At 38.7% G+C, this 27,917-nt stretch overlaps 1 protein-coding gene across 1 annotated transcript in view; it reads right to left on the bottom strand.

The window, feature by feature from the left end:
• Positions 1-10,844: 10,844 nt before the first annotated feature.
• LOC122577360 (homeotic protein proboscipedia) overlaps positions 10,845-27,917 on the bottom strand; it is a 60,966-nt gene continuing 43,893 nt past the window's right edge. The window contains exons 2-3 of the mRNA XM_043748654.1: positions 14,998-15,140; positions 10,845-14,905 (exon numbers count right to left, since the gene is read on the bottom strand). Of these exons, the coding sequence (XP_043604589.1) occupies positions 13,022-14,905; positions 14,998-15,140 (2,027 nt within the window). The 3' untranslated portion in view covers positions 10,845-13,021. The remainder of the gene's footprint in view (positions 14,906-14,997; positions 15,141-27,917) is intronic.

Below are 27,917 nucleotides of genomic sequence, written 5' to 3'. Positions count from 1 at the left end.
ATTTTCATTTCAAATTAATCAAGATTTATCTTGGGAATAATTAAAATTTCGCTAATTTCAACTTCCCTTGAATGGTCTTCGTTTTTAATCAAAATTTCTAGGGCTTCGTTTTTAATAAAAAATCGTAGCGATCTCATTATCCACGGAGAAATCGTTTCTTTCTGCAGAATCACAGCGTAGTGTTTCGCAGTGCGGATAGAACGGGTTCGTGCAGTTTCTTGCGACAGCGAAATCAACGGACCGTCAGCATTCTTAATGCGGTCCGTGGAAAAAATATTGCCGGGTAATTGTAAACCGCAGCCTCCCGGTGGCGTCGACCGTTTATCATCATCTCTATAGGTTGCTGAGTGAGATTCAGGGGTTCACCGTGCTAAGAGTTAAAACCTCAGCATGACTGGTGGCCTCGGTAGCCGATAGACGTGTCATTTACGCGTCTACGAATCAATAGCCGCTTCACTTTACACCCACCTTACATCATTAGTCATTTTATAGGGCCGTTATACAGTGTGCCCTGTTTACATGCGCAGGGGAATCCCCTCGCACGCCCTCCTCTTCCTTTCCTTTATTAGAAACTCACCTACCACCGCTTTTGTTATCTACCTCATGCTTTTCTCTCCTTTCTCTTGATTTTCTGCAATTTTTTAATTCCGATACCTATACGTTTCTTAGCTGGTTATTTACATATGTTGTAACTAGATATCGTTATGTGAGAAGGAAAATAATTTCTTTTGTAAAATTTATGGTGACGCTTAAAAATAGTTTTCTTTTATATTCTATTCTAACGTAATCTATTTCTAACTTAACTCCAACCTAACCTCAATTTGCATCGCAGTCCGTGCTTCTCAATGATCTTAGGCTGTAGGAGCGAAACTTTTCTAAAGGGTTAATACTTAAATTAAAAATTGTCAAATATTCAAGTTGTCAAATTATCAGACATCCAAATATACGAATCTTCAATTATTCAAATCTAAGAATATCATAACGCTTAATCTGCAAATATTGAAATTTCCAAATTTTTCACATTAACCTTACCACAGTTTCTCATTTTCCGATTCTTCGTGTTTTAAACCATTTTCCATTCCACGCAACTCATATGCGTCACATATCGATCGAACTTTCCACCCCCCATGAGTTTCACGTTCTACAGAAAAATCCTCGAGCAATGAATCGCAATGTGGCCGATCTATAGGTGAAACCAGATGCGCAACAATTAATAAAGTGTATCGGGGAGTGTCTAGGTGTAGAAGATGCGGCCCGACTAATATTCGAATTCTGGCGTGACACGGCCCAACTAATCATTATAACGATGCCGTGTATGCACGTATACGTGTTGTTAGAGAGTGGTATGCGTGGATCGTGGACTCTGGTCCCGGCTGCCTCTCCACGAACAAACGTCGAATGGTTTTGCACGCTTACCGTTCGATTTTCGGATCTATCACCCTCCGGGAAGCTTGGCCTGGCCCGTTCGTTCTTCAGTGCTCTCCAGCCTACCCTATCGAGATTTATGGAACGTGTCAAATCGAACGGCTAACCCTTGAGTTCTTAGTTAAGTCTGTGAATGTTGTACTGCGACAAATGGTCGACTCGAGTGTTAAAAGGACGTCGGTACTTGCTAGGAAATAGTTGCGAGTGAATTGTGATAACGGGAAGGATAAATAGAAAATATTTCGTTGTAATAGAATTCTGTGATTTTCATTGCAAACACAGGTATCGTCGAGTTAATGAGGTTTGATCGGTGCATTAAGTGACTCTGCACGATCTTCGTGTCGCAAGATAAGATGTATGAAAGGTGTTTGCACGTAGTACTACGTCGACTTTCAACTTCTGTTACCGGACGTTAATGGTATTCCACTGGTCTGTCAGCCTGGTACTACGTTAATGATTCTATACACTGACATTTCATGAAAGAGATTTTATCGATAGCGCATTTTCTACACGTATCTGTTGAAGAAAACGTTACAACTTACGCTGTTTTGTTCCGTCAACACCGCGTAGTACCACGTTAACGACTGCAACTGCTATTATGTACTGCTACTACCTCGATGAAAAAAAGTGTACGCTGCATCATCCTTCCTTAAATTATATCCGTTAAAGGCTACGAAGTACCACTAAAAATTGATACATCGTATTTCTCGCCTATTACATTCGACCAATTTGAGAATTTAATATATTGTCTTTTCTGTTGATTTCGATTTCAATAGTTTTTCTTTGTCGTCTCTTTCGACGTTTAAGAAATGTTAACGACGGTAGCTATGCAGGTTAGTACTAATATCGTCCGTTTCTTCTGCTTTATAGAAGTCATCAAAGTATTTGAATTAGTCAATTATTCAGTATACCAGTGAGCTATATTATATTTAGCGATACTGCATCTGTAGCACTAATTACTCATCTATTTATATATTTAACACCATTATTCATTACATATATTAACGCTTTACCGACCGATAGCCAATTAATCGTTTTTTTTTATCGCCGGCGCTTACCGACTGATAGCCAATTAATCGGTTTCTTGTCGCCGACGCTTATCGACTGATAGCCTATTAATCTATTATTTGAGCAATAATTTGTTATTTAGTACTAAGATACCTTGTTCAGTTGCGTCAGTTGCATTGCTTTGTAAGCTCTCACAATTTGAAAAACTTACCGTTTACGATGAACGAAAAGAATGATATTCGAGAGTCTAAACCGAAACAGAGCCGGCGCCAGGGAGAATCTGCACCTGGGCTGCCGGTCGGACGTGCGTATGCCGTTGAACCGCTAGCGGTCAGTAATAGCTGCTATTGACAAAATCCGCAATTATCTAGTTGCCAACCCAATATATATATTTTCGAAAGCAATATGATCGCGACAGACATGTGTCATCACAGTACTAATGAAATGTCGAAATGTTTGATATGTGTAACACGCATGATATATATAAAAGCGTCTGATGGTAAGTGTGCAAATCTTTTTGCCAGCTACCGTAACTATATGTCAGCCTTTACGACCGTGGCAATCAATAGCCAAGAACGACACATCTACCGCCCACCATAGAAAACTCGACACAGTTCTGTCGTTTGCTTGCAATGGTGGTTCGCGTGTTCCTCATGGAAGAAACGAAGTAGAAGCGAGATCCATAATTTTCCATGTGCCAGTGCACGGTCGCGTGGCGTGTAAGATTCTATTTGCGGTGTAACCACGGCGGGAATTAACGAAGGAACGAGAACCAGCTACAGCTAACCTCGAAAGCGGAGAGTCGAATGCGCAAGGTGTTCCCGCGGTGAAAACTTAACACCGTATATATAGGGTGTAGAGGTTGTGTAGAGCGTGGAGGCTGCCGCTTCCTTCATCTATCATGCGAACCATGACAAACCGAGGCTCAAAAGCAGCCGCCAGCGTGGCAGCGACTTCTTGCCTTCTACGCTTAGTCTCAGCTGAGACTCTCTACCTGTCCGCTACGTGGGATCTGCTCTTCTCTCCTGCTCCCTCCACATTTATTAACATTTAAGCGTTAACGACATTTCTCTGGCGTTCACGGGGCATCGAAGAAACCGGAACCGTCCGTTGCTGGCTGCTCGCCCCCAGCCGCCACCTCACCCGGATTCGAGATTCCTTTCGTTTCGGGCGACAGCTTCTCCAACACGAAATTCGACTCGTCTTTGAGCAACTCTGTCACGATGTTTTTGCCTGCGGCGATCTCCCGCCTTTGGAAATAAATCGAATGGCTTTTAATTTAACCTGCACTTCTCTTTCTCTCGGGGCACCGTTTCAAAATTTACGGGGTTAGAGATCGCGCTGTAATTCGCGAAAGTTCATGAAGTATACAAAATGTAAATGCTGCAACTATACAGTTTGAAATGTTACTGATATATATATATTGGGTTAGTAACTAAGTGATTGTGGATTTTGTCATTACGCGGTATTGACGCGGTATTGTCGTTTTATATTACTTCATGTACTTTGAAGTACTATAGTAATATCAATACAGTATTTCAATTAGTAAATTAACGTGGTATTATGAATGGACTGTTGATATTTATGCAATCTCATATTTTAACAAATGCAACCTAAATTACATTTCACTTTGGATATTTTATATGTTTCTTTGCATATTACGTGCAATTTGATATTTTTACAACCTCGAGTTTCTTCAATAATGAAACACTTGATATTAGGTTGGCAACTAAACGATAGCAGTTGCCACGTAATGACAAAATCCGCAATCACTTAGTTGCCAACCTCCTATTTGATAAACAGCTTAAATGAAAACTGTAGAATTTTTCATCATCTTTTTCTATGTTCTGTACTTCTTATGTAAAGAGGATAAGGAACATGCATACTTTCAATCCTTTGTAGCAAATAAATAGTAATAATTGCATCATAAAATTCGTAGTAGTCTCTTTAGTGCTGTACCGTTAAAGGGTCTAAGTTTGAAGCTGATTCGTCGATTAGTTTGCTGCAGAAATTAATCTGAACAAAGTATCGTACTATTTACACGAGCAGTGAAAAGGAATAACGCTGCATATTCAAGTTGCTGCATTCGATGTTCCACTTGCTTTCTAATTCCACGTGTTCCGTAGATTCAGCGCTCTGACACTTCCATTTGCCACTACGTAAAATTGAAAAAGTTTCTTGTCGATCGATAATTTTGATCAGACTGCAAACTGCCAGCTAAAATACAATAAACAGTTATTTTATTGAACTCGAAGAAACTGATTTCCTGGATGACATAAAAGCACTTTATGGAGTATCATTGTCATCATCATCATTCGAGTGTCATTGTATGTTAGAATGAAGCGTGTCGAAGTGGAGGGAGGCCATGTTAGATAATAAAGGTAACTACATTATCGGGCGGCAATTTTCCAAATCGTCTTCCTATGTCATTTTTGTCGATAGATTTATTGATTTCTTTTTATTGATTACTATTTCGCTATTTTCGGATAGTTTGACGTTAAAGGTGGTTTATGATCTGTGCTTTCCAAGTATAGCAATCGCGCGATGCTTCATCATCGAAATATCGAGACTACGGAGCGCGCGATCGAATTGGTCACGAGGTGGTTTTTGCGAGCGACGAGTTTTTGCAGGGGCCGCATTATGTCTTTTGCAGTTTAACTTTCTACATTACATGAAATCCCCGGCGTTTCATCACCGCGCCACTGCGCCGCGAGATTTCACCTCTCTGTGAAATGAGTTCCTCGTTATTTACGTTTTTGCGCCAGCCTACAATTACGCGACACTAAACGTCGAACCGAGAGCCGGCCGTTTTCTCCCGGCCGACATTTGCTTTTCGTGAATCTCGCTTCTTCGTTCGCGTCGCATTCTCCTGTCCAACGTTTCCATATTCTTCGTTTCAAATTTTAGAAACGAACAAAACCAACGCACCTTAGCTTCTCTCCGACTTAGACTCTTCGAAGTACTAAAAATTTCAGCTACAACATTTTTGAAATAAAATTTCAAGAGATTCTTTTTGCAACTTTCTGGGACTTGTTTTATATTTTATAATTTTAAATAAGATTCGATTGATCCATGAATGCTGTCGTGAGTGTTTTTGTTTTATTATCGTTATTATGTTTTATTATTGTTGGAAATGACAACGTGAGTTCGTGCTCGCCATCCATATGCAGATGCGTTAGTTACAAGAAAAAGTAACTAGAAGATAGTTCTAGGTACAATCGATAGATTTAAGTTGTTCTTTTGTTTTTATTCCTAGTCCATGTGTGATAGATCTATCCATAGAATAAAATAATAGCTATTGTGTTCCTACCTCTGAATAAAAACATGACAACAACTATTATTATTTATTTTGTTTATTATTTTATTACTGATGTATTATTATTTGTATCATTATCATCGTAATGTTATTATTCGTAACCACGGTGAGTAATAATTTGTCTACTCTTCAGCTGGTATTGAATAATAATTGTGTCTAACTTTATTATTTTTTAAATTTAGAAAAGGCCGGCTGCGTTGAACTTTTTCATCCACGATGACCTTGAAGGATTAACGAGTGAAATATATTTAATGTATGCAATTGCATAGAATATAATTCAGAGTAAAAAAACGCATAATATTTTTATTTTCTCGATTGAAAAATTCTGTACTGTAGATAGCGAAAGAAAAATTGATGAAAAAGTAAGTCGATTGACAGCTTGTTCGAAGCAAAAGTCGCTGGAATTCAGGAGTTTTCCGGTGTTCAGCTATATCGGTCGGAAAGCAAAGTGGCGTGAATGAGTCGTCCCTTGACGATCGTAAGATTTATGGTCGCGACGGTTGGACAGGGAGGCCAAACATTGCTCGACTTGGGGCTAGTAACCCTTGACTTCTCGTGGTCCACCCCCTGCGATCCCATGCGGTTGTGATAGTGGTCGTACGACTCGTGATAAAAATATGACTACTTTGTACGATAAGATATTTTCTTACCATGAAGCTTTTCTTTTAATATAGTTGAAGGAGACATTGACTGCTTGTATGAGCTATAATCATTTTCTAGAAGATAAACTGTGTTTATACTTGCATCGTTTACGTGATATTTTTTATTTGTTCATATTTTTTTCAAACGATATATTTTTTTATTATTTAAATTTATAAATATATATATTAATAATTAATAATTATATGTATAATAAAATTAATTTTTTCCATTTTTTAAATAAAAATTACCATTTTTTCCAATTTTTTTTAAATTTATAAAATTTTTTTTAGTTTTAAAAAATTCTATAAACCATTCTAATTCTATTTAAATATTTTTAACTATATTAAATTTTTTGAACCAATAAATTAATAATAAATTAAATACAATTAATAGTAATTTCCATTTTTTTTAAGTTTAAATAAAAGATTCTACATCTTTTGAACATGTTCACCGTGAAACTGAAAATGATATATTTTCGCATTTCGTATGTAATGTTTGTTATTTTAATCTTATGAAACGAAAGAAACTTTTCGGACAAGCTACTTCATCGTATTATACGATCTTCCTGTAACTCCGATCTTTAAGATAATCGTCTACAAAAATAAAAATTCGAATTGAACAACTTCAACTGTGAAATTCCATTAACCAACACTTCCTCAGTGTCGCCATTTCTACAACAGTTCCTCGCTCAATTTCAAGCTCCACCGAAACAATTGCCTGGCAAACTTTTTCCCATCTCATGCAAGATCTCTTCAAAAAAAAAACAAAAACAAAAGCAAAGAAACACAAAAAGCAAAGGAAGAAGCATGGAAAGAGCAGGAAGGCCAGTATGCTGGCAAAAACCGTGATATCTAAGGATTCGTCGAAAGTGCGATTCCCCGGTTTTCCAGTTTTTTCTAGGGCCGGCCAGCCGGCGGAAGGGCGGCGTTTCCATCGCTGAGAAAAAGTTAATAGCGTGGAGAAATTAGCCCGACAGAGAGAGGTAGCAGGGAGTAGGGGAGAGGTGAACCGTAGAGGATCCATGGTTTCAGCGGCAGAGAGTGGGGGAGCAAGGGGAGAGCCAAGGGTGATCGTTGATCGGGGGTTGCGTTTCGCTGGGGTGTTCTGCACAGATGCAACGATAGCAACAGTTCGGTCGGCTCGTTCGGACAGGAGGCCACATATGAGCTCGCTGGCATCGTATGGGCTTGACTCACACGCATCACGCGCAGTCATCCATCATTGTCAGTCTCTTCACTGACACAGCCGTTCGTCCGGTCTACGAACGCGCATACGGGACTCTCTCGATTCGAGAGATCCTCTCCTTCCCTCTCGCATAGTCAACCGGCTTCCTCCAGCTCTGATTTCCCGCGAAACTGAACCTCGCTCGAGTGGAGAAGCGTACGCACAACTATCAGCCCGATTTGCTTCAAACGGGATCTCCAAGCTCAGCTTGCTTTAACTGCATCGTTGTTTTTATTGAATTCCAGGAGGAATTGTGAGAGGATCATGTTTGTGTATATTTTTCGAGGGAACAGTTGAATAGGTGAATTATAAAATACGTAAATAATATGTGTATGGTTGTGGATATTGTTGATAAATGGCAGATTGATGTGCAGATTGTTGTACAGTCGTATCGTGCATATCGTGTTTCCATGGTCGAAACAATTGGAAGATCGCTTTCCATGTCAATTTGATTTTTATGTTTGTTCATTGTGTTTGTTCATTGTCTTTAACGATTGCTTTAGAGATAACTTTTATTACAGTATCTTGTGAATAGCATGTCTATCAATCTATCAAGTCCATAAGACTCGTCCTCTCCACGCCCTTTCACTTGTGTTTACAATAAAACTGTTCATCCCAGCGAGTAATTATTTTGAGCACTGTACATGTTGTAGAACTAGATATTTGTAGATCTTTTGTGTATATGTGTATTTACGTGTCTGTTAATTAATGTTTGTAAGTATACGTTTTAGGCTTGTCGAAACTCACAAACAATTGTTCATATACACGTTTCCGCAAATATTCAAAGTTACTGTCTGTTGTTTCTTATTTCAATGGAAGACAAAGGCCCTGAGAAGTCTGCGTGCAATTGTTTGTACATGTAAACGAGCCTTCAAGTAGACTAGAGATTTGGTTCTAGTAAAATTCGAAATAGGAACTTTATCATAGTAAAAATAGGATTGAATCATGGGGCAAATACAGTAGAAGGATTAGAGATAGGAATGTAGATTGTATTCGAAGGATATTTGGAAACTAGTTAAGGTATTATGTATTAAGGTTATAATCAATCAAGATTCGGAGTTGGCTTTTATTCTACTTATTTTTGAGGAAAGAAAGATCTTAACCCTATAATTCAGTGTAAGATTTATCAGGAATCAAATAGAAGAGTCAAATAGAAATAGCAGCTGTACTTGTATCCAAGTTTAATTTTAGTTTTGACGTTAATTTTAGAAGACCGTGGATTGTCGAATACAAATTGTGTAGGATATTTGGTTGTCCGAAATGTTTCTTTCGTTTTATAAGGAAATAATAGACGCACGATGTTTTTTGTTTTATATTACTTTATTGAATTATGCACGAACATAATAATGGAAATAATTCAATAAAATGAAATAAAATAATGTAAAACAGAAATTGTTGTCCATCTATTACCACCTTATGAAACGAAAGAAACTTTCTGGACAACCTAATTCTATCGAAACAGTGAATATAACATAATACAAGTGAAAATATTGTAAAATGCAAGACACAGAATGAAATCTATACCAATATTTGTTTCAACATTTTCGACAAGTTGATATTGCAAACAGAAGACATTGTGTCACAATGCATGGAAAGAGAAATCTTCTAACACAGAAAATGAAAATTATATTCATTCTTATTTCAATATTCTCGACAAGCTTCAATTTCAAACAGAAGACATTATATCAAATGAATGATTACTTATTAAGCCTTAAGGATCATACCTAATTCAATAAAATAATATTATTCAGATATATATAATTTTATGTGCTAGACTAGGTTAGCTGCGTAGTAATGATACTTGTATGTGAATATCAGTGTGTGGAAGTATGTGTGTGCGTCTCGAAACAAATGAATGTAAACTGTTCAGTCGGTTAACAGTTGGGTATGGAAGAAAGTGGTGAGACGCGTGCAAGTGTGTATCGATGAATATCTTTGAAATCCTTCATCAAATAAATATATAATTATTCTGATATGAATTCTCAGTGTATATTTAGTGTTCCTTACCATTATTTCGGCTATTAAGATCCAACATTCTCAACAAATATAAAACAAAAATTGCTGTTCATCTATTATCACCTTATGAAACGAAAGAAACTTTCCGGACAACCTAATATGACATATAGTGAATATAACATAATACAAGCAAAGATATCGTAGAAACACAGAATGAAATTTATACCAATCTTTGTTTCAATATTTTTTAAAAGTTGATATTACAAACAGAAGACATTGTACCACAAATGCAAGGAAACAGAAACCTTACAACACAGAAAATGAAAATTATATTAATTTTTATTTCAATATTCTCGACAAGCTTCAATTTCAAACACAAGACATTATATCGAATGAATGATTACTTTTGACCATACCCCCTTCAATTATCACTGATACGATGATCACAAGATTGCGCATAGGATGCCTGGAGGAACGTCTGAATTTCGAGGATCCCTTAGCTGTACTGGCGGAAGGAGGAGCAGGCCGAAATGTATGTATTCGGATCGGCGTTTCCTGCGAGCTCCGTGTCAGCGAAGGGAGCGACGATGATGGATGACTCGAAATATCAGAGCAATCGAACTGAAATATTATTTTTAGCGCGGCTCTCTGGAGCGGCGTGCACGATCCATATTTTACCAAGGCGATGCGCCGCATTTATCACCCTATTAAAATTGATTCGCGCGCGCAAATTGCGCGCTGTCTTCGTATATCGTGTTCTTTGGCCAGTCGTCTGTAGTTTCCTGACGCGAGACTCGTCTGTTTCCTCGATACGAAAACGTCGGACCGGTGTATATTCTTCGAACATGTGTATTAAAAGTAAATTCCTGTAACGTAGGCTAAAACGAAGGTACAGGTAATTATTTTCTCATAAGAGGAATCGAGCGTGGAATTTTTCTTTTGATCATAACCTATTCGTAACTGCTGCGTTAAGTAGTAAGCGAAATGTATTTACTTTCGAAGCAGTCGCTCTTTTAAGTAATTAATCACTGACATAATATTCTATAGATGGTAATACAGCATTCGCTTTATTTATATTATCGACAAGATTAAACAAAGACAAGGTGGAAGAAAGAGGGAAGGAATAAGAGAAACGAAGACGAATCCTGTTTAATTTTATAATGATATTTTTTATTATCATCCATTTCCATGTCCACTTATCATCTGCTTTAGTGCTTAATCCGTCGAAAGGGGTTAAACGAAATCGCGAGCGGTCAGAATAGGATGAAACAATTCTCTCTGTTTTATAAGTTTGTATGAACGAATGTACACAATGATCGCCTCCCATTTACAGTTATCTCTTTTTTTTTGTCGCTTTTCCATTTTTTTTCCTCCATTTCACGTTCAGAAGATGGAATCTTCGGATCGCGTGGTTATTCATACATTCAGAATCGAATAAACAATGTGTATTTCTCATGTATCTATGTATATGCGTGTACGTGTCCGTGTGTACATGTGTCCGTGTGTACGATTATCGTAAGCGCGCTATGTACAAAGAAGTCCTCGTGTAAACGATCGTGGCTCCTTAAATGCCATTTGTTATTTTGTTTTTCTTTTTTTTTTCTTTTTATACAAATCAGATACGACGACTGGCGTACTATTAAATATATTCCACTGTCGAGTCGAGGTGTAAATCAAGGTTTCACGCGTCGCTAGCTACGTGATCTAATCTCGTAACCGTTTTATGCTATTGTTTCTCCGATAACGACGCGAGTTCCTTTATTTGGTTCGCTTACATCTGTAGAGTCTAGTAGAAATTACGACGAAATAGATGGATGATCCTGGCGAAGAAACGATCAAGTTCTCATCGTAGCGTTCACATCTCGCATAGTCTAAAACCAGAAGCAACGAAAAATCTGTCTTTCCTTGTACAATTGAAAATAAACGTCGAAAGAGTATAACTGCGTGCAATGTGTACGAACTGAAACTTCGTCGACGTTCGACGGATCGTTCAAACTCTTTCGTGACGTTTAATGTGGGAAAAAAAAATTCTTGAAAGATGTGTGAACGATGTCGAGGAGCAAAACGAACTTCCCATAAAGTTCCGTCATTTTTTTCACGAAACATTCTCAACCTGCTTGAAAAACTACGAGTACACCTTTCATCATCCTCTAAAGCGTTTACGCTTCCACGATTACTGTCTTCTGTCCTTAGTCAGTGTCACGACCCACACTATCGATCTTCTCTTTCCTATTTCATTTTCTGCAAATCTTCTGGTTAACTAGCTTCCTATATGTACACGCGTTATTTCACTAAGAATTATTGCTCGTGAATTGCTAATTCACTTTCCCAAATATTTTATAGTATTTCAAATATTTTTCGCGTTTCCCTTTTAACCGTTAGGCGAACAGGTTACGACGATTTATAAGGAAATAGCATCATCGATACGGTTGCTGCTTCGTTTACGCAACAATATGGCGTCGCGTTAAGCACACGCGAACTCGAACGATTGGAGACCGGTGCGATCATCACGGAATTATCTATTACACGATAGAAATCGTGTTTGTTTTAAGTTAGAAAGATTGCACTTGCACCTGGTTATTTTTTCTATTTTTCTAAATTTCTAATTTATTTACACACACACACACTCTGTCACATGAACGTGAAATCGCACTGTTTGAAAATCACTTGCCGGTCTTGTCGACGCGTTTTCAACTTCTTCCAGTTGATGGTCGGTATAGGTGAAGCAATCATTGATACGGACGGAAATGATTGAAGTGCCCGGTACGAAGATCATTGAAAGCGCTCCATTTCCTCTCTATTGAAATTCATTATCGAATTATCCAGTCAAATGCTCTCTCCACGTTTCTATTTGCATCTGTTTAAATCGAGTCTTGTGTTAGAAACTCTGGATCCTTCGTATCTACCAAATATTATTTACATTTTCAAATTATCATGGTTTCATTTATATCTAAAAAGTCCATCACACATAAACTTCGATTCGAATCGAAGAAACAAAAGCCCATCTTGCGGCTACAACAAATTGTTTCTGATCCTGAAACCCTATTTACACGATCATAGCCTATCGATTCTATTTAGGGAAATATTTATAATGAATTAGTCGCTCGGTTTATTAGAGAAAATCTCAGCTTTTAATCAATACCATTCTTAAAATTTCTTTCAACAAAACAAAAAGGAAGAAACAATCTTCATTGCTACTTCTTCGACTATGATAATTTCTAACTCGCAGCAATTCACTTCCATCACCCACACAACATTCACATATTCCACGTCTGTCTCCGTTTCACGTCACTCTAATCCATCTACATAGAAATCCGAATCTTCCTCAACAACCACTGCCTACTAATCCCACACTTGCAACGATCACAAGGAGCGCCATCAGTACAACGCGTTCAGGAGACACTGCTCGTCGCTCCAGTCCAGCTGACAAGGGTTCTCGGTCTCGTGAACTCAGCTGAGTTGATAGTATTCCGGCGCAAAATCGTTGGCCAGGTTCGTCAGGAAGTTGAAGTCTGACGAACTGTTGCTATTGTCCGCGGATTGTGGCGGGGCAGATGTGTGCACTGGTTCCGCGTAAAAGTTGCCGTAATTGTAAGAATCGGCGTTGCCCTCCGCTTGGGTGGCGCTTCCTGGCGGAGTGATGACAGCGGCAGTGGCTGCGGCGATCGCGGTTGCCGTGGTGGTCATCCCTGGCGCTGGAAACGGATCTGGTGAAGATACGTAACTGTTGGGAATGTTGGACGCTTCGCCGCCCTGATGGACGTGCAGTTGACTGGTTTGCTCGTAGTAAGCGTTTGGGTGGCACTTGGTGCCTGCTCGATAGTCTGCGGAACTTGGATGCATGGGAGGCTGATGCGTGACGTAACCTTCTGCCGTGTGTTGCTGTTGATGTTGTTGCTGCTGTTGGATGTCGTTGTAATAATGTTGCGCAGTTTGAACAGACACAGCAGCGTGGCCGTGAGAGGCAAGATTTTCACTACTGGCGTGATAGTTCCCGCTGTTAGGGTAGCCGTAATTACCCGGTGTCATGTAGTTTTCGGTTGTCTGGTCGTGTTGAGCTGAGTAACCTTGGCTGGTGTTGTAGGCGTTGCTACCTTGCATGGTTCGATGATAAGGTGCATGATAGGGTGGACCTGCTTGTGTATAGCCATTGTACTCCCCTGCAGCGTTGGCGTATTGGTTTTGTTGTTGATGAAACTGCATGCTGGAGTTGTACATCGTCCTGGAGGCAGCGCCTGTAGTCGCACGGACGTGATGACCCACTCGGGATCCTAGGACTTGGTTTTGTCTGGCGTACAGGGGATGGACGTCACCTGGGTAGGAGATTCGAGGTTGTTGATAGGTATCCCTGGAGCAATAATTGTTTTGCGATTGAGTTTGTTGCGCGGCTGCTGGAACAGTTTGTCTACTAGGTACTCCGTTTCTATATTCGATGGCAGATGTCGATTGGTACACGCTTTGTTGCGGGAAATGCGTTTGTTGATTGTTGCTGATGTTCCTGCCGCCGTGAGGAGACATCGTACCCGCGTTCGTCGACCCATGCATCATGGGAGTAGCCACGGAGCTGGTAGACGAAGGAGAACTTCTTGGTCTTTGCATGTATGCTGCGTGAGTAGCTTGAATCCCCAGAGGACTTCCCTGCTGCAGCTGAACGGATACTGGCGTCCCAGGTGTTGAAGACGGTGTGAGACTTCTGGTAGAATTTTGACCAGGCAGTACGGGCGTGCTGACAGTCGAATCGGGCATCGCCAATAAGACACCATTGCTGTTTACCGAGCAGAGTTCCTTGGTATTCGCCGATGGAGACTTCTTGCTGACGGAAATTTGCTGCTTGCCCGGGTTCGGACTCTTGTGGCCGCTCTCCACTTTTACTCTGACGTCGCTGGACAATTTCTTGGTAGCCACGCTCGGGGATGTCACTTCACTACCATCTTGTGATCTCGAGTCATCGTCTGCTATCATCTTTTCGAACGAACTGGACACGCTGTTCGTGCTACCAACGCTGCTGGCTCCATTGCTGTTCGCGTTGAAAGCTGGATTGCTGTTGTTGTTATTGTTCGTTGCTGTGGGCGTGTTATTATTGTTACTGCTGTTTCGCCGACCCGACGAGCTCAATTCGGTCACGTCACCAGACAGTGTGCTGCCCACGTCGCTCACGCCAGATATATCACAGTTGTGGCAGCTCTTCTTCTCGTCGCTGTCTATCGCCAGCATTTTCTCGCCCTTCGACTTCTCCATTCCGTCGGACGTCGATCCATCCTTCTCGTCACCGTCTTCTTTACTCAGTGTTTGACGCTTGTGTTTCATTCTTCTGTTTTGAAACCAAACTTTCACCTGCAATCAGTGGAACGAACGGTTTGCTTACGCTAGAAGCCAGTTGATACAGAAAGGCTGTACATCGAGGATTTCTTTTTAATCATTCTTACCTGCCTTTCCGTCAGGTCCAAGGATGCGGCAATCTCGATTCTTCGCGGTCTACACAGGTACTTGTTAAAATGGAATTCTTTTTCTAGCTCGAGCAGCTGTGTGTTCGTGTACGCCGTCCGTAATCTTCTTGGCAGGCCATTTTCTGCAACGTAACAAAATTGTCTCTTTTATTCCTTTTATTCTTCCACAATATTTTCGCGATCGAGAACGTTTAAATGGGAAAGTACTTTACCAGAGCGCGTTATCGAATTGTAAATCTCAGATTGCTTGACACGTGTACGTCGCGTCGGATAAGCTACGCGGTCTAGTAATAAAGGGAACATTCGGATATGCTAATTAATCATCTAATCGCTATGTTAATGGGAATTGCTTAGAAATTGTAATTGCGTTTCATGCTCATCGTGCGTTAACAAGTCTAAGCGGATCTTTCGGAAAACACGGTTCTTTCATTCTCATCGTCGAAAGGATTCACCTTTGCATTTCTCGACAATCTGTCATTATTCTTATCATTATCTAATCATTCTTTTCGTCTACGATCAACAGATTCCAATTACTTAACATCGCTTACTTTTAGAAGATTGATATGTATCTTCAAATCTATCAGATTATCGTCTTCTTCCCTAACTAATTGTTTGTAGTCGCATGAATATTTTCTTCAACCATCTCGTACCATTATGAAATTCTCTTCTTTGATAATCGACTGATATAAAAGTAGGAATCCCAACAAAAATGGACTTGTTATTATTGAGATATATATAATTTTATGTGCTAGACTAGGTTAGGCGCGTAGTAGTAATACTTGCATGTAAATATCAGTGTGTGGAAGTATGTCTGTGCGCGGCGTCTTGAAAACAAATGAATGTAAACTGTTCAGTCTGTTGACAGTCTGATATGGAAGAAAGTGGTGTGACGCGTGCAAGTGTGTATCGATGAATATCTTTGAAATCCTTCATCAAATAAATATATAATTATTCTGATATGAATTCTCAGTGTATATTTAGTGTTCCTTACCATTATTTCGGCTATTAAGATCCAACATTCTCAACAAATATAAAACAAAAATTGCTGTTCATCTATCATCACCTTCTGAAAGGAAGGAAACTTTCCGGACAATCTAATACTATCGAAACAGTGAATATAACATAATACAAGTGAAAATATCTTAAAATGCAAGACACAGAATGAAATTATACCAACCTTTGTTTCAGCATTTTCCAAAAGTTGATATTACAAACAGAAGATATTGTACCACTATTGTGAGATGTATAATTTTATGTGCTAGACTAGGTTAGCTGCGTGTAGTAATGCTTGCATGTAAATATCAGTGTGTGGAAGTATGTCTGTGCGCGGCGTCTTGAAAACAAATGAATGTAAACTGTTCAGTCTGTTGACAGTCTGGTATTGAAGAAAGTGGTGAGACGCGTGCAAGTGTGTATCGATGAATATCTTTGAAATCCTTCATCAAATAAATATATAATTATTCTGATATGAATTCTCAGTGTATATTTAGTGTTCCTTACCATTATTTCGGCTATTAAGATCCAACATTCTCAACAAATATAAAACAAAAATTGCTGTTCATCTATTATCACCTTCTGAAAGGAAGGAAACTTTCCGAACAATCTAATACTATCGAAACAGTGAATATAACATAATACAAGTGAAAATATCGTAGAATGCAAGACACAGAATGAAATTATACCAACCTTTGTTTCAGCATTCTCCAAAAGTTGATATTACAAACAGAAGACATTGTACCACTATTGTGATATGTATAATCTTATGTGCTAGTCTAGGTTAGCTGCGTGTAGTAATGCTTGTATGTAAATATCAGTGTGTGGAAGCATGTGTGTGCGCGGCATCTTGAAAACAAATGAATGTAAACTGTTCAGTCTGTTGACAGTCTGGTATTGAAGAAAGTGGTGAGACGCGAGCAAGTATGTATCGATGAATATCTTTGAAATCCTTTATCAAATAAATATATAACTATTCTAATATAAATTCTAAATGTAAATTTAGTGTTCCTATACCATTATTTCGGCTATTAAGATCCAAAATTCTCAACCGTTATATTCTTCATATTCCATATATTCTTCATTTAACTTTATTTACAAGCTAAGCAATACGATTAATTTCAAATATTTCAACGCATGCCAAAATGATGAAAGAATTTCAGCTACGATAACTAAAGAAGGAAAGAATTAAAGTAAAGCAAAACACTGTCCTTGTCCCTGTGCTATCTCACACGACTTCTTTCCATCCCTGTAGAGTAGCGTCAAAGGATGAAGCTGCAAACGAGCTTCGTAAACATCGTCACCCCTGAACATCCATTGAACGTTAACACAGCATCCAGTAAAAGCGAACATTCGCTTTTTGCTCGATTACGACACACTCAAACGGCAGCTTAATTAATGATTATTTAGGCGTGTGAGCGAGGGGCGACGGCGGAAACCGATGGCGCGAACAATGCGCTATTTGAAGACGCCCCATGTAGACGTCGCCACTGTTCGCTCGACGTTCCATCGAGTTTCATCGTTCCTTGGCAACTTTCGGCTAAGTTCTCAGCCGGCGGTATTTCGTGTCGATGCGAAACATCTCTGGTAATTATTATCTAGTAAGAAACTTGTCGTGAGATAACGAGAGAAGCTTCGCGACGAAGGAAGAGGAAGTCACGTACGGTTCGCGATCGACTGAAAAGGGTTTCAAAGTAAGAAGCAACGTTTATTACGGCTCTATGTTGCTCTTCCTGGTTAAGGGCGTATAGTAATTTACGTGCTGCAACGATGTAAACAATCATTAATAGTCCGCTATCGTAATTACAGGATTTTACCAGGCGGCTGACACGCGGGTAATATTTCAATCAAAGTCTATATGCTTGCACATTCGCGCGTTCATACAGTCAACCTGGAGAGCCTCGCGAAGGAGGGAATATTTAAATGGCCGACACACGGCTTAATGCAAAATTCAGCTGGGAAAGCGTGTGGCAGATAAAGCAACGGCAATTAACTGAACGCGTTCGCTGAAATCGATTTTTCCACCTCCATCAACTTGATCCACATGATCCACGTTGTAACAGCAACAGGACGATTTTTCTCGCTGTTTTTTTTCTTCCTGCTTGTGTGGCTTTTTTTCCATCCTTTTCGTCTGGAATTCCTTTTTCTTTGACGATGACGAAATAGCACTCGCGTAACAGTCGCCGGTACGCTTTGTATGAAAATCGAGCTAGCTAGAAGTGGCTCGCCTTGGACACGACGTTTAGAGCGTTTACGATTGTTCACTGTCGCCAGAGTAATTGAATCGTTCCTTTCTCAGAACGCTATTTTTCCCCCTCCTTTTTTCGTCATATCGTGTCCCAGAAGCGACAGGATCTTTGATTGCTATGCTGGAGAATTCAAAGGATATGAGATTTTGCAGTATCTCTGACACGATACTGTACACGATAGAGTTCTAACGTTCGAGTATTTTACATTCTTCTTCTAAGAATTCAATCCTCAAGTGATTATACCTATCGAACGATTCGCGTTAACAAATGGCGCAAGGCAAGATTCTGAGAGTTCGAATTTCGTCAGATACTTCGAAGTGTCATTCCCTTAGTTTCATGATTAATTAAATTACAATTTCATTCTCTGCTACAACTGGAGGAAACGCGATTGTACAGTCTTTTATGAAAACTAATTTCTTCTGATTCTCGTCTTTCCAAACATCGTATCAGTCATCCTTCGATAGCATTGCTCTTCGTCAAGTAATCAAAACCATCCTCCTCCTACGATACAAAGGAACAGTTCGATCACAGAACGAATTTTCCATCCAGTCGACGTTTCTGTACAAGACATAACCGATCACCTGAACGTCCTAACATCTCGCTGCCACAATCCCAGTATTTCGCAATTATTACACGAGTTTCTTTTCTCAAAGACGATGGACGTAAAAAGAGAATAAAAAAGCAGAAGAAGGAAAAAGGGACGAAGAACTAGCGTTCTAGGACGTGACGCTGTAGGAGGGTGCAGAGGGGTGTTTCGTTTCGCAGGGCTGAGATGCTAAACTACCCCATGGCGTGCAAGTGGATCGGCGGGCGAAGGGTGGTTCCGCGCCGCGATGAGTCGTCAGGGGTCGAAGGAGAGACCGAGAAAGGGACGAGCCAGATAAAAAAGAAGCGCTTGCGGAGGGTGAAGGATGGACGTCGCGAAGGGGTGGGTGCAGCTAAGTCTGCACGTGGAGTTTTCATAGAGTAACCGAGAGTAGGGGTGGAAGCGTCGCGTGAGTGACACGGCCCTTATCGATATTTCCATCTTGGGATTTGCCGTGGCGAACCGTCCATACTTCTATCTGATCGCTTTCAAGACACTGTTTGTGTTTGCCTTGTATGCACACCTTTTATGTATGTTACCAACAGATGGTAATTTTCTAGTTTATGATCGACGTTTGATTGTCATTAACGTTATGATTGTTTAGGTTGTCCGAAAAGTTTCTTTCGTTTTATGAGGAAATAATAGACGCACAACGTTTGTTGTTTTATATTATTTTGACGAATTTCGTACGATTCATTTTGTTATGTTGAGATAAACACCGCGACACTTCACACACTCGATTTCACGTTTGTACGAAGGTGCATTGTTGTAAACAACACGTTCGCGAAAGAAAGACACTTTCCGGATAACCTAAAAATTTGTATATCTTTGCATATAGCGTGATTTCTGAGCAGACTATTTATAAAGTACAATTTGTTAATTCGTTAATAATATTAGTTAGCAAATTATCGCTTGTGCGCGTCTAGACAATTTATAAAACATTTTATAAAATTGTACAACAGAAGTGCACAAACTAATTGCGAATTTTTATGAACGTAACTAAAGAAATAGAAACTAAGTTAATGCTGTTTCACCGTTTAGATATTATACCAGGCAATTGTTACTTCATGAAACCACTAGTTATACAATATTAGTACTTTACTCCTTAGATTTTAGGTTGTCCGAAAAGTTTCTTTCGTTTTATGAGGAAATAATGGACGCACAACGTTTGTTGTTTTATATTATTTTGACAAATTTCGTACGATCGAGTTTGTTCTGTTGAGATAAACGCCGCGACGTTTCACAGATTTGGTTTTACGTTTGTACGAAGCTGTACTGTTGTAAACAACACGTTCGCGGAAGAAAGACACTTTCCGGATAACCTAATACCAGATTCTGAAGAAACTAACGTTCCAACGTACAATCAAACGTATAGATTTCTACGAGGGTAGCTGTGTCATTCTTCAAACGTTCCATTCGTCAGAACACGCATCAATTGTGATACGGTGCATGCCATGGTCTAACGATATCCAAGTTGTTATACGAGTAGGTATTTCTCTGTGATATATTACTCTCCTGAAGGATGAATTTGTGGGGATGAAGTATAGTGTGTAATGGTTATAAAGGGTATCCATTACCTTCCTCAATTGTGGTTTTAAGGGGTGAATTCAATGTAAGTAGGATTACCTTGTCAGTGTCTCTTTTCTAGTGTATCCATTGTCATCAGAATTTTTTACTTACTTTTTATCTTACATTAGGCAGCTTGCATTAACAAGAAATTTCTCGTCGTCTGTATAAACTGGTCAAAATAATTGCAGCATCGCGTATTACGTTTGTTATTTCTACATTTTCTTAATATCATAATAATCTTGATAAATACAAAGTCGGTAGCTTGTAAGTAACTTTCTCATTTCTGGTGTCTTGGTTGATGCAATAAAATCCTTCATAATACTGTCTCATTTTTCAAATATGTAATTACCGGTTCTAATTATTACTTTTAGCAATATATATTATCAAATCTGCTAGAAATCATAAATCCTAACTTATGAACGAAAGTATACGTTCTGCTGTTACATGAAAATTCTAATATAGCTAATCACGTGGCAAAATACACAGGCCAGTAAATTAGCAACGAATCGGAGATCCCATCGAGCAACGTGATCCTTCCTCTTCTTTCACAGCGTGTCGCGGATTCGTTAATTACGCTGCTTAAAAGTCAAGGTCGAGCTGCCTATTAACGCGTCACCAGCCGACATTTACGTTCAGCGCCGGAGACGTATCCTTGTTCCATCGGGCCGGTGCAATAACGGAACGCTGCAGCCGACCATAAATCATCCGGGCTCCTATGAAATTAGCAGCACTGTTTTCGTGCGAATTCACTGGCGGAGCCTACGCGCCGCGCGGCCAGAATTTATAGAACTCCGATAAAACGAGCTTTAGGTGAAGTCTGACTTAACGCGGCACGCTTCACTGATTTCTCTGTGCTCTCCATTTCGCTCTTCTCTCCTTTTTCTTCTTTCTATTTTTACCTCCTTCTTCCTTTCTCGTTTTTCGATGTTCCACAGTCGTGAATCGATCGCGTTTTCTCGTCCCATTAAGTATCACGCGGTATCGTTATCGCGACTCGCATCGGAACGCGGTTCGATATTGCTCGAACGACGATAACGCGCCAGAGATTCCGGGAAACGATCCGTAATAGCGTGGAAATTTTTGTATTCATTGCTAAGTAGTAAAGGCGTGGATCGTGGTCACGAAGTAGAATTTTTTTAAAAGACGTTTTTGCTTTTTGTCCACCCAATATCATTTATCGACCAGCCGTTTCGTAACCAAAGCTTCTACGATTGCAGAATTCACAACAGTTAATAAAGAACAATTAATTCGAGGTGGGTTAATTTTAGTTTCTGCAACACACAACTGTGACAGAAATATTTTTCGGTCAAATGAGCTTGAATTTTGTTTCTGATATTTTTCAGAGTATTTCGATTTTGGTTTCTAAATACAATGTACGAATTAAGTCCTTGATTATTGTTGGCTAATTTCTGAAAGGTTATTGGACAGTGCTAAGTAAAATAAAATTAGGTAGCTTGCAATAATTCTTTTGTAAGCATGATAGGCGTATCTGGGTTGATGATCAGGCGTGAAGGATACCTTTTTTGGTTAAACACGTTCTTTGTGATATTTTTTTTCCAGCAACCTTTTCACGGCAAGAAGTGTGGTGGCGTAGTAAATTAACAAGTACACTGACTTCTTACGGTAAAAAATACCGCTGTATAATTACACTGCTGCCATTACTGGTATAATATTCTTTCTGACAATTGATATTATCAGTGTATCTCGTAATCGTCCTACCGTATGGTTCTCAGAGAACATGAAACTGATAATAATCATTAAACCGTACTACCAGCTCTATAATGTCTTCATTTCCTGTATAAATAATTACAATCTCAATTAACTTGCCCCTACCATCCACTCTAACACGTTTGTGGTGGATCTGATTTTTATTGCCTACGATTATTTTTATACAATACCTGTTTCTATATTGTCAATCTTTGCATACATTGTCAATCACATGAGTATCAACACATCTATTCATTCCATTTGTTAGAAAATTTTTACCAATTTTATTTTATTACAAGTAACATGTGATACGATTAAGATAGCAGATTTATAATAAACTGAATAGGAATATTAAATAATTATTAGCAGTTGTCATAATATCCATGACCAGCGTTCTATGTGTGAATACTAATAATTAAAATTTCTTAACAATAAAAGAATAACACGATCGAGAGTTCAGAATGATCCATAAAACACAGCAGAGCTAAATTCACCTATTCGATCTTCGCTACTGTCTACGTCCAATTCTGCGCTTTCGAAGTATTAGGTTGGCAACTAAGTGATTGCGAATTTTGTCACTAGGTGGTAAACTTTTTTCACAACAATTGTTGAAACAATTTTGTTTTTCACAATTATGAAAGGAGAATTCACTTTTAAGATGATGTTATTGGGTTGACAACTAAGTGATTGCAAATTTTGTCATTAGGTGGCATTGACAATCACGTAGTTGCCAACCTAACATAAAACTGCAAAAATGCAAAAAATGTAAGTAATATGAAATGGTATATTAAATATCTAATATATGTATAGTATTCACTATGGTATTTAGTGGATGCAGAAAATCTCTGCTTATTCACAGTCTAATTACTCGGATTTCATAATGTTTTCAAATTCACCCATAACTGATAAGGTAAAATCTATGAAGATCTAGGAATTTTTATTTTCACAATTAATTTGGAAAATACTATTCATAAAATATTTTATTGTCGATCAATGTATAATTTAACGACTACCAGTGTATGTAAAACTCACAATGTCAACTTTCGTTAATTTCTACACATATCTATCTAGTTGCCAACCCAATAGTTCCATTTGGCTTCAGTTGGTTTTCTTGCATATTTTCGTAGAAGGAATTTTGTAGAATAATTGCAGTATTTGGAAATGGTTTACGCAGCTTTTTACTGCAATTCAGTTTCATTGGCTTCCTTTCTTGATTTTATCCAGAGTTGAATTTTCTACGGTGACTTTAATATTTGGGTATTTATTGCTCGTTGAAAATTAAGTTAATGGGAAAGTAGTGTGGGTGAAACAGGATATGAGATACTGATGGCTGACAGATTTTTAGATACACAGTGTGTGATAAGAATGGTTTACAACAAATAACATTGTTTTAAGTGTTCCTTATTGTAATTATTGGGTTGGCAACTAAGTGATTGCATATTCTGTCATCATATGGTAACCTAACCCCAATACCTCAATCCTCCACTTTATTCTACAAAAGTTCGTAGATAGTAAAGAACAATCTTCGATCGACATTTTGAACGCGAAATCGCAGCTTGTCTTGGTTGGAACCGCACGAACCATAATTATTGAAACCGAATGGCTGTGGCCGAGGGTAGAGGGGCGATGGTGGAAGAACGAGAGCGTGCAGAAAAGAGAGGGTGGCGTGCTCGAAACTCGGCAAATCCCGCGCGTGGGCTTTTCAGAGGATAAGGGTGGTTAGAGGGGTGCGTGCCGGGCGAGATGGAAGTATCGCGTGATTGACGTGGGCCTCATCAGCATTTCGGTCTCGCGATTGGCTGGACGAACCTGTCAATCAGCCGATATTCCACGCCTATTGGTTGTGTCTCGTGCTACTCTGTGCTCCCTTTTGCAAACGTTTGTACCACCGTTCAGCCGAATCTTTGTGCCATTTTGGTTGTTTAATTTCGACAAAAATTGCTCACATTTTCAATATATCGTTACTCTGATTCGATGGTAGGACAATTGAAAATATGTAAACTATAGAGCAGAGACGTTTTAGAATTTACAAAGAAATGTGTTGGTGAGTCATTTCAAAGACATTATAAGGCTGACTTAACGTAAGATATGCCATTATTCGCGAAAGCAGTACGACCTTCCACTTGTGGCGTCGCAAAACGACTGAAGGTGAGCCGGTGTTGTTGTAAAACTAAGGCCAAGTTGATAGCCACGTAAATAATAATTTTGCTCTCTAACGCAAAACTGATGGATTTATAAATATACCGTTTTACAAGATAAAAATATAAACATAACAGATCCTCTGTTCGGTAAAAGCAAATTTCAACTGTTTTGGGTTGTGCCACTAGCAAGGCAAAGCTGCGATATGAACAATTTATGGATATCGATAGTTGAAATTTTAATATTAGAATTTTTTATTTTCCTAGGATATATTATATCATATATGAAGACTATAGCAGAGAACACTCGTCAAATTCCCTATTTTTTTTTACAACGCTGCAGTTTCTAGATTCACTGCGTCGTCAAGTCTGATATTACCAAAATTATCTTCATATTTAGACCCGGAACTAAGCATGAAGTTTTCTAATTCTTTGAAAATTGCAAAATATCTCTCGTCATAAACATTATAATTGAAGATCTTTGGAAACTGTGCCAGTTAGATAGAAACTAGCCTAAAGGGCCACGATATATCGTGGTTTTGCTCAGGTATTGCGTGAACACGTGTGGAAAAGTTCAGAAAGAAACGAGAGGCGGCTCGCGACGAAAGAGGAAACCTGGTGGATAATGACGAAACGATGGACAAGAAATTACTGATATAAACTACCGAGGCGAAAGCTATTAACCTTTTGCACCGAGCGCGGTTTTTCACACACTAGAAATAAATGACGGTTTGGCGCGGTGTGTGTCCGCGAAACACGACGCCATGCCATCGAGATGTATTAGACGGACAGAAAACGCGTCGCACGCGAACCTTTGTTGCAACCGATGGAACGAAACGCGTCCTAAATCGCGCGATAACAAATAACGTGCGGGGAGAGCCGCCTCACTAAGTGATTCTTTCCTCGCGTACCACCCAGGGAATATATTAGTCATCGATGACGTAAGTGTCCGTAAGGAATGAAAATAAGAAGTCGGTACAAAAGACGTGATTTATCGCTCGTCGCCGTTTGGACGTCTGATTTTTTTTTCTCCTCGCTAAGACGGTTTCGAATGATTTCTGTCGGACGGCACTTGCTGCCTCTTTTGTTGCTGATGGCATGTCGGAGGTTATTCTGTATTGAACACGTCTTTTAATTCGCCGGTGATGTAATAGTGGATCTCGAAAGTCGTGTAAATCTCTGGTAATCTCGACTGGATTTTCACTCGCGAGCTGATATATCGGAACACGAAAATTTTCTCATTTCTGCACTTCATCAGAGTCTGTGTGGTCCTATTTAACATCCACGATTTTATTTGTTTCGTTGACATAATAGGATTATTCATAGCAATGATTTTGTAGTTGTTATATATAGAAGATAAATGGTAGAACACCAATGTTATTGGTTCATGGAAGTCATGCGTTTGGAAAAAATATTCAAATATGATAAATTAGTGGGTTGGCAACTAAGTGATTGGGGATTTTGTCAATACCACCTAACGACAAAATCTGCAATCACTTAGATGCCAACTTAACAGATTGAACGTAATACATAGAAACGGACATAAAACACAATACCACTAAATATTACATGAAATTCCAAGGAATATTTCTGCAATTCAAAAACAAAATTCCACTCATCATCCTCGGTACAGCTTGAAATTTATTTATCATTTTCCAATGCCAAATAATAAATATAATACCAAACGAGGATTATTCGTGTGAACGATATATTAGGTTGGCAACTAAGTGATTGCGGATTTTGTCAATGCCACCTAATGACAAAATCCGCAGTTACTTAGTTGCCAACCCAATAATTTAGGATATTTGAATATTTTTATATATTATAACTCAAATTTTAAATTATAACTCAAATTCTGCATATATCGTTAGGTGATATTGACAAAATCCCCAATCTCTGAGTTGCCAACCTAACAGATTGAACGTAATACATAGAAACGGACGTAAAACACAATACCACTAAATATTACATGAAATTCCAAGGAATATTTCTGCAATTCAAAAACAAAATTCCACTCATCATCCTCGTTACAGCTTGAAATTTATTCATCAATTTCCAATGCCAAATAATATATATAATACCAAACGAGGATTATTCGTGTGAACGATATATTAGGTTGGCAACTAAGTGATTACGGATTTGTCAATACCACCTAATGACAAAATCCGCAGTTACTTAGTTGCCAGCCCAATATATGCAGAATTTGAGTTCTATTTAAAAAATTACATAAAATTTGCAATTTCAAATTTGTCAAGCCTAAAATATCAATAAGAAGAGGAAGAAAATTAAGGAAGCTTCTTGACGATTCGCAAGGCGGCGGGCAAAGTTTTGATAGAGCTTTGACCATTCGTCTGCGTACAGAAATAACAGACGGAATGGCTACTTTCGGTGGCAGCAAAAATACCATGGTCGATAGCGTCGAGACTCATTCTCGTCTTGAGTGGCCAAGGGGATGACGGACTGTCAGGTTTTGGCTCTCAGAATGAACAGCGGCGAGTGACGCGTGAACGGTGGAGCGTGGAGCAACACGCGCCACCGAAATAGAATTTATATTTCGAAATACTGTGACACGCTTTCGAAAATGCTTCTCTCTCTCTGTGTTTTCCCCAAACACCTTACAGGAAAAATTTCCTATCTTTGATTTCTCGTGAAAATTGCCCTGGGGTTGAAATCCAGAACATTCGTTCGAATGTAACATGGAATTTAGAGAAATTGAATTTGCAAAATAAATTGTTCCAAATTCTAAATTTCTGAAGTTGTAGCTACAATTTTGTTAACTAAGATTATTATAAATTATAATAAATTTATGTATTACAATATACCTATTTATGTTATAATAAATGTTTTGTACATTGAAAAGCTCATAGAGTAACTCGAATTTTTAATTATAACATAAGAAAATTATGTAACACGATTTACAAAGGCAGCAGCGTCCTCGAGATGGAAACTTCACGATTGAAAAATAATGACGGTAAGTGACATCGAAAAGAGTTTCAGGCAGTTGTATTAAAATAACTGTGGTCTTGTTAAAGCGGTCTTCGTCATTCATCGAGCGAGTACGGGCCGTCGGCCGTCGCTTCGCACATTCTCTTTTGAGCAGTTCAGTTTGAGCAGTTCAGTTGCAGTTTCCTTTGAGCAAAACAAAATGACACGCTCCTTTACGAAAATCACAATTTCTACGTCACCATTCATCCGACCATTTTTATTTCTTTTCTTCGTCCTGTTAGAAGATTTACATGGAATTTCTCACTGAGTGCTCGAAAATTTCGTCTAAATGGATCAAAAAATTGGAAGCTTTGCGATTATGATACGAAAGAAACTTCAATTTTCCTCAAAAATTAAATTTCCTAAAAAATAGAAGATATTGGGTTGGCAACTAAGTGATTGCGGATTTTGTCATTAAGTGATATTACAAAATCCGCAATCACTTAGTTGCCAACCTAGTAATACAGTTCACTGTAGTTGTCCCAAAAAACAATTCTTTACATCCAAATTTTGAATTTAAAATCCACGCGACTATGTTGCAATCAGTGAAAAAATATTCTCCAGGTATTTTGTAACACTAAAACTATCAATTTTTAATATTTATGTTTCTAAATATATTAGTATTGTTATAATAATATAATGAATATAACAAAGTAAATGTAGGAAAATGCA

The sequence above is a fragment of the Bombus pyrosoma genome, linkage group LG18 (assembly GCF_014825855.1).
Source record: "Bombus pyrosoma isolate SC7728 linkage group LG18, ASM1482585v1, whole genome shotgun sequence".
In the NCBI taxonomy this organism is placed as follows: Eukaryota; Metazoa; Arthropoda; class Insecta; order Hymenoptera; family Apidae; genus Bombus; species Bombus pyrosoma.
The sequence above is the reverse complement of the archived record's forward strand: the minus strand, read 5'-3'. Positions and strand labels throughout refer to the sequence as shown.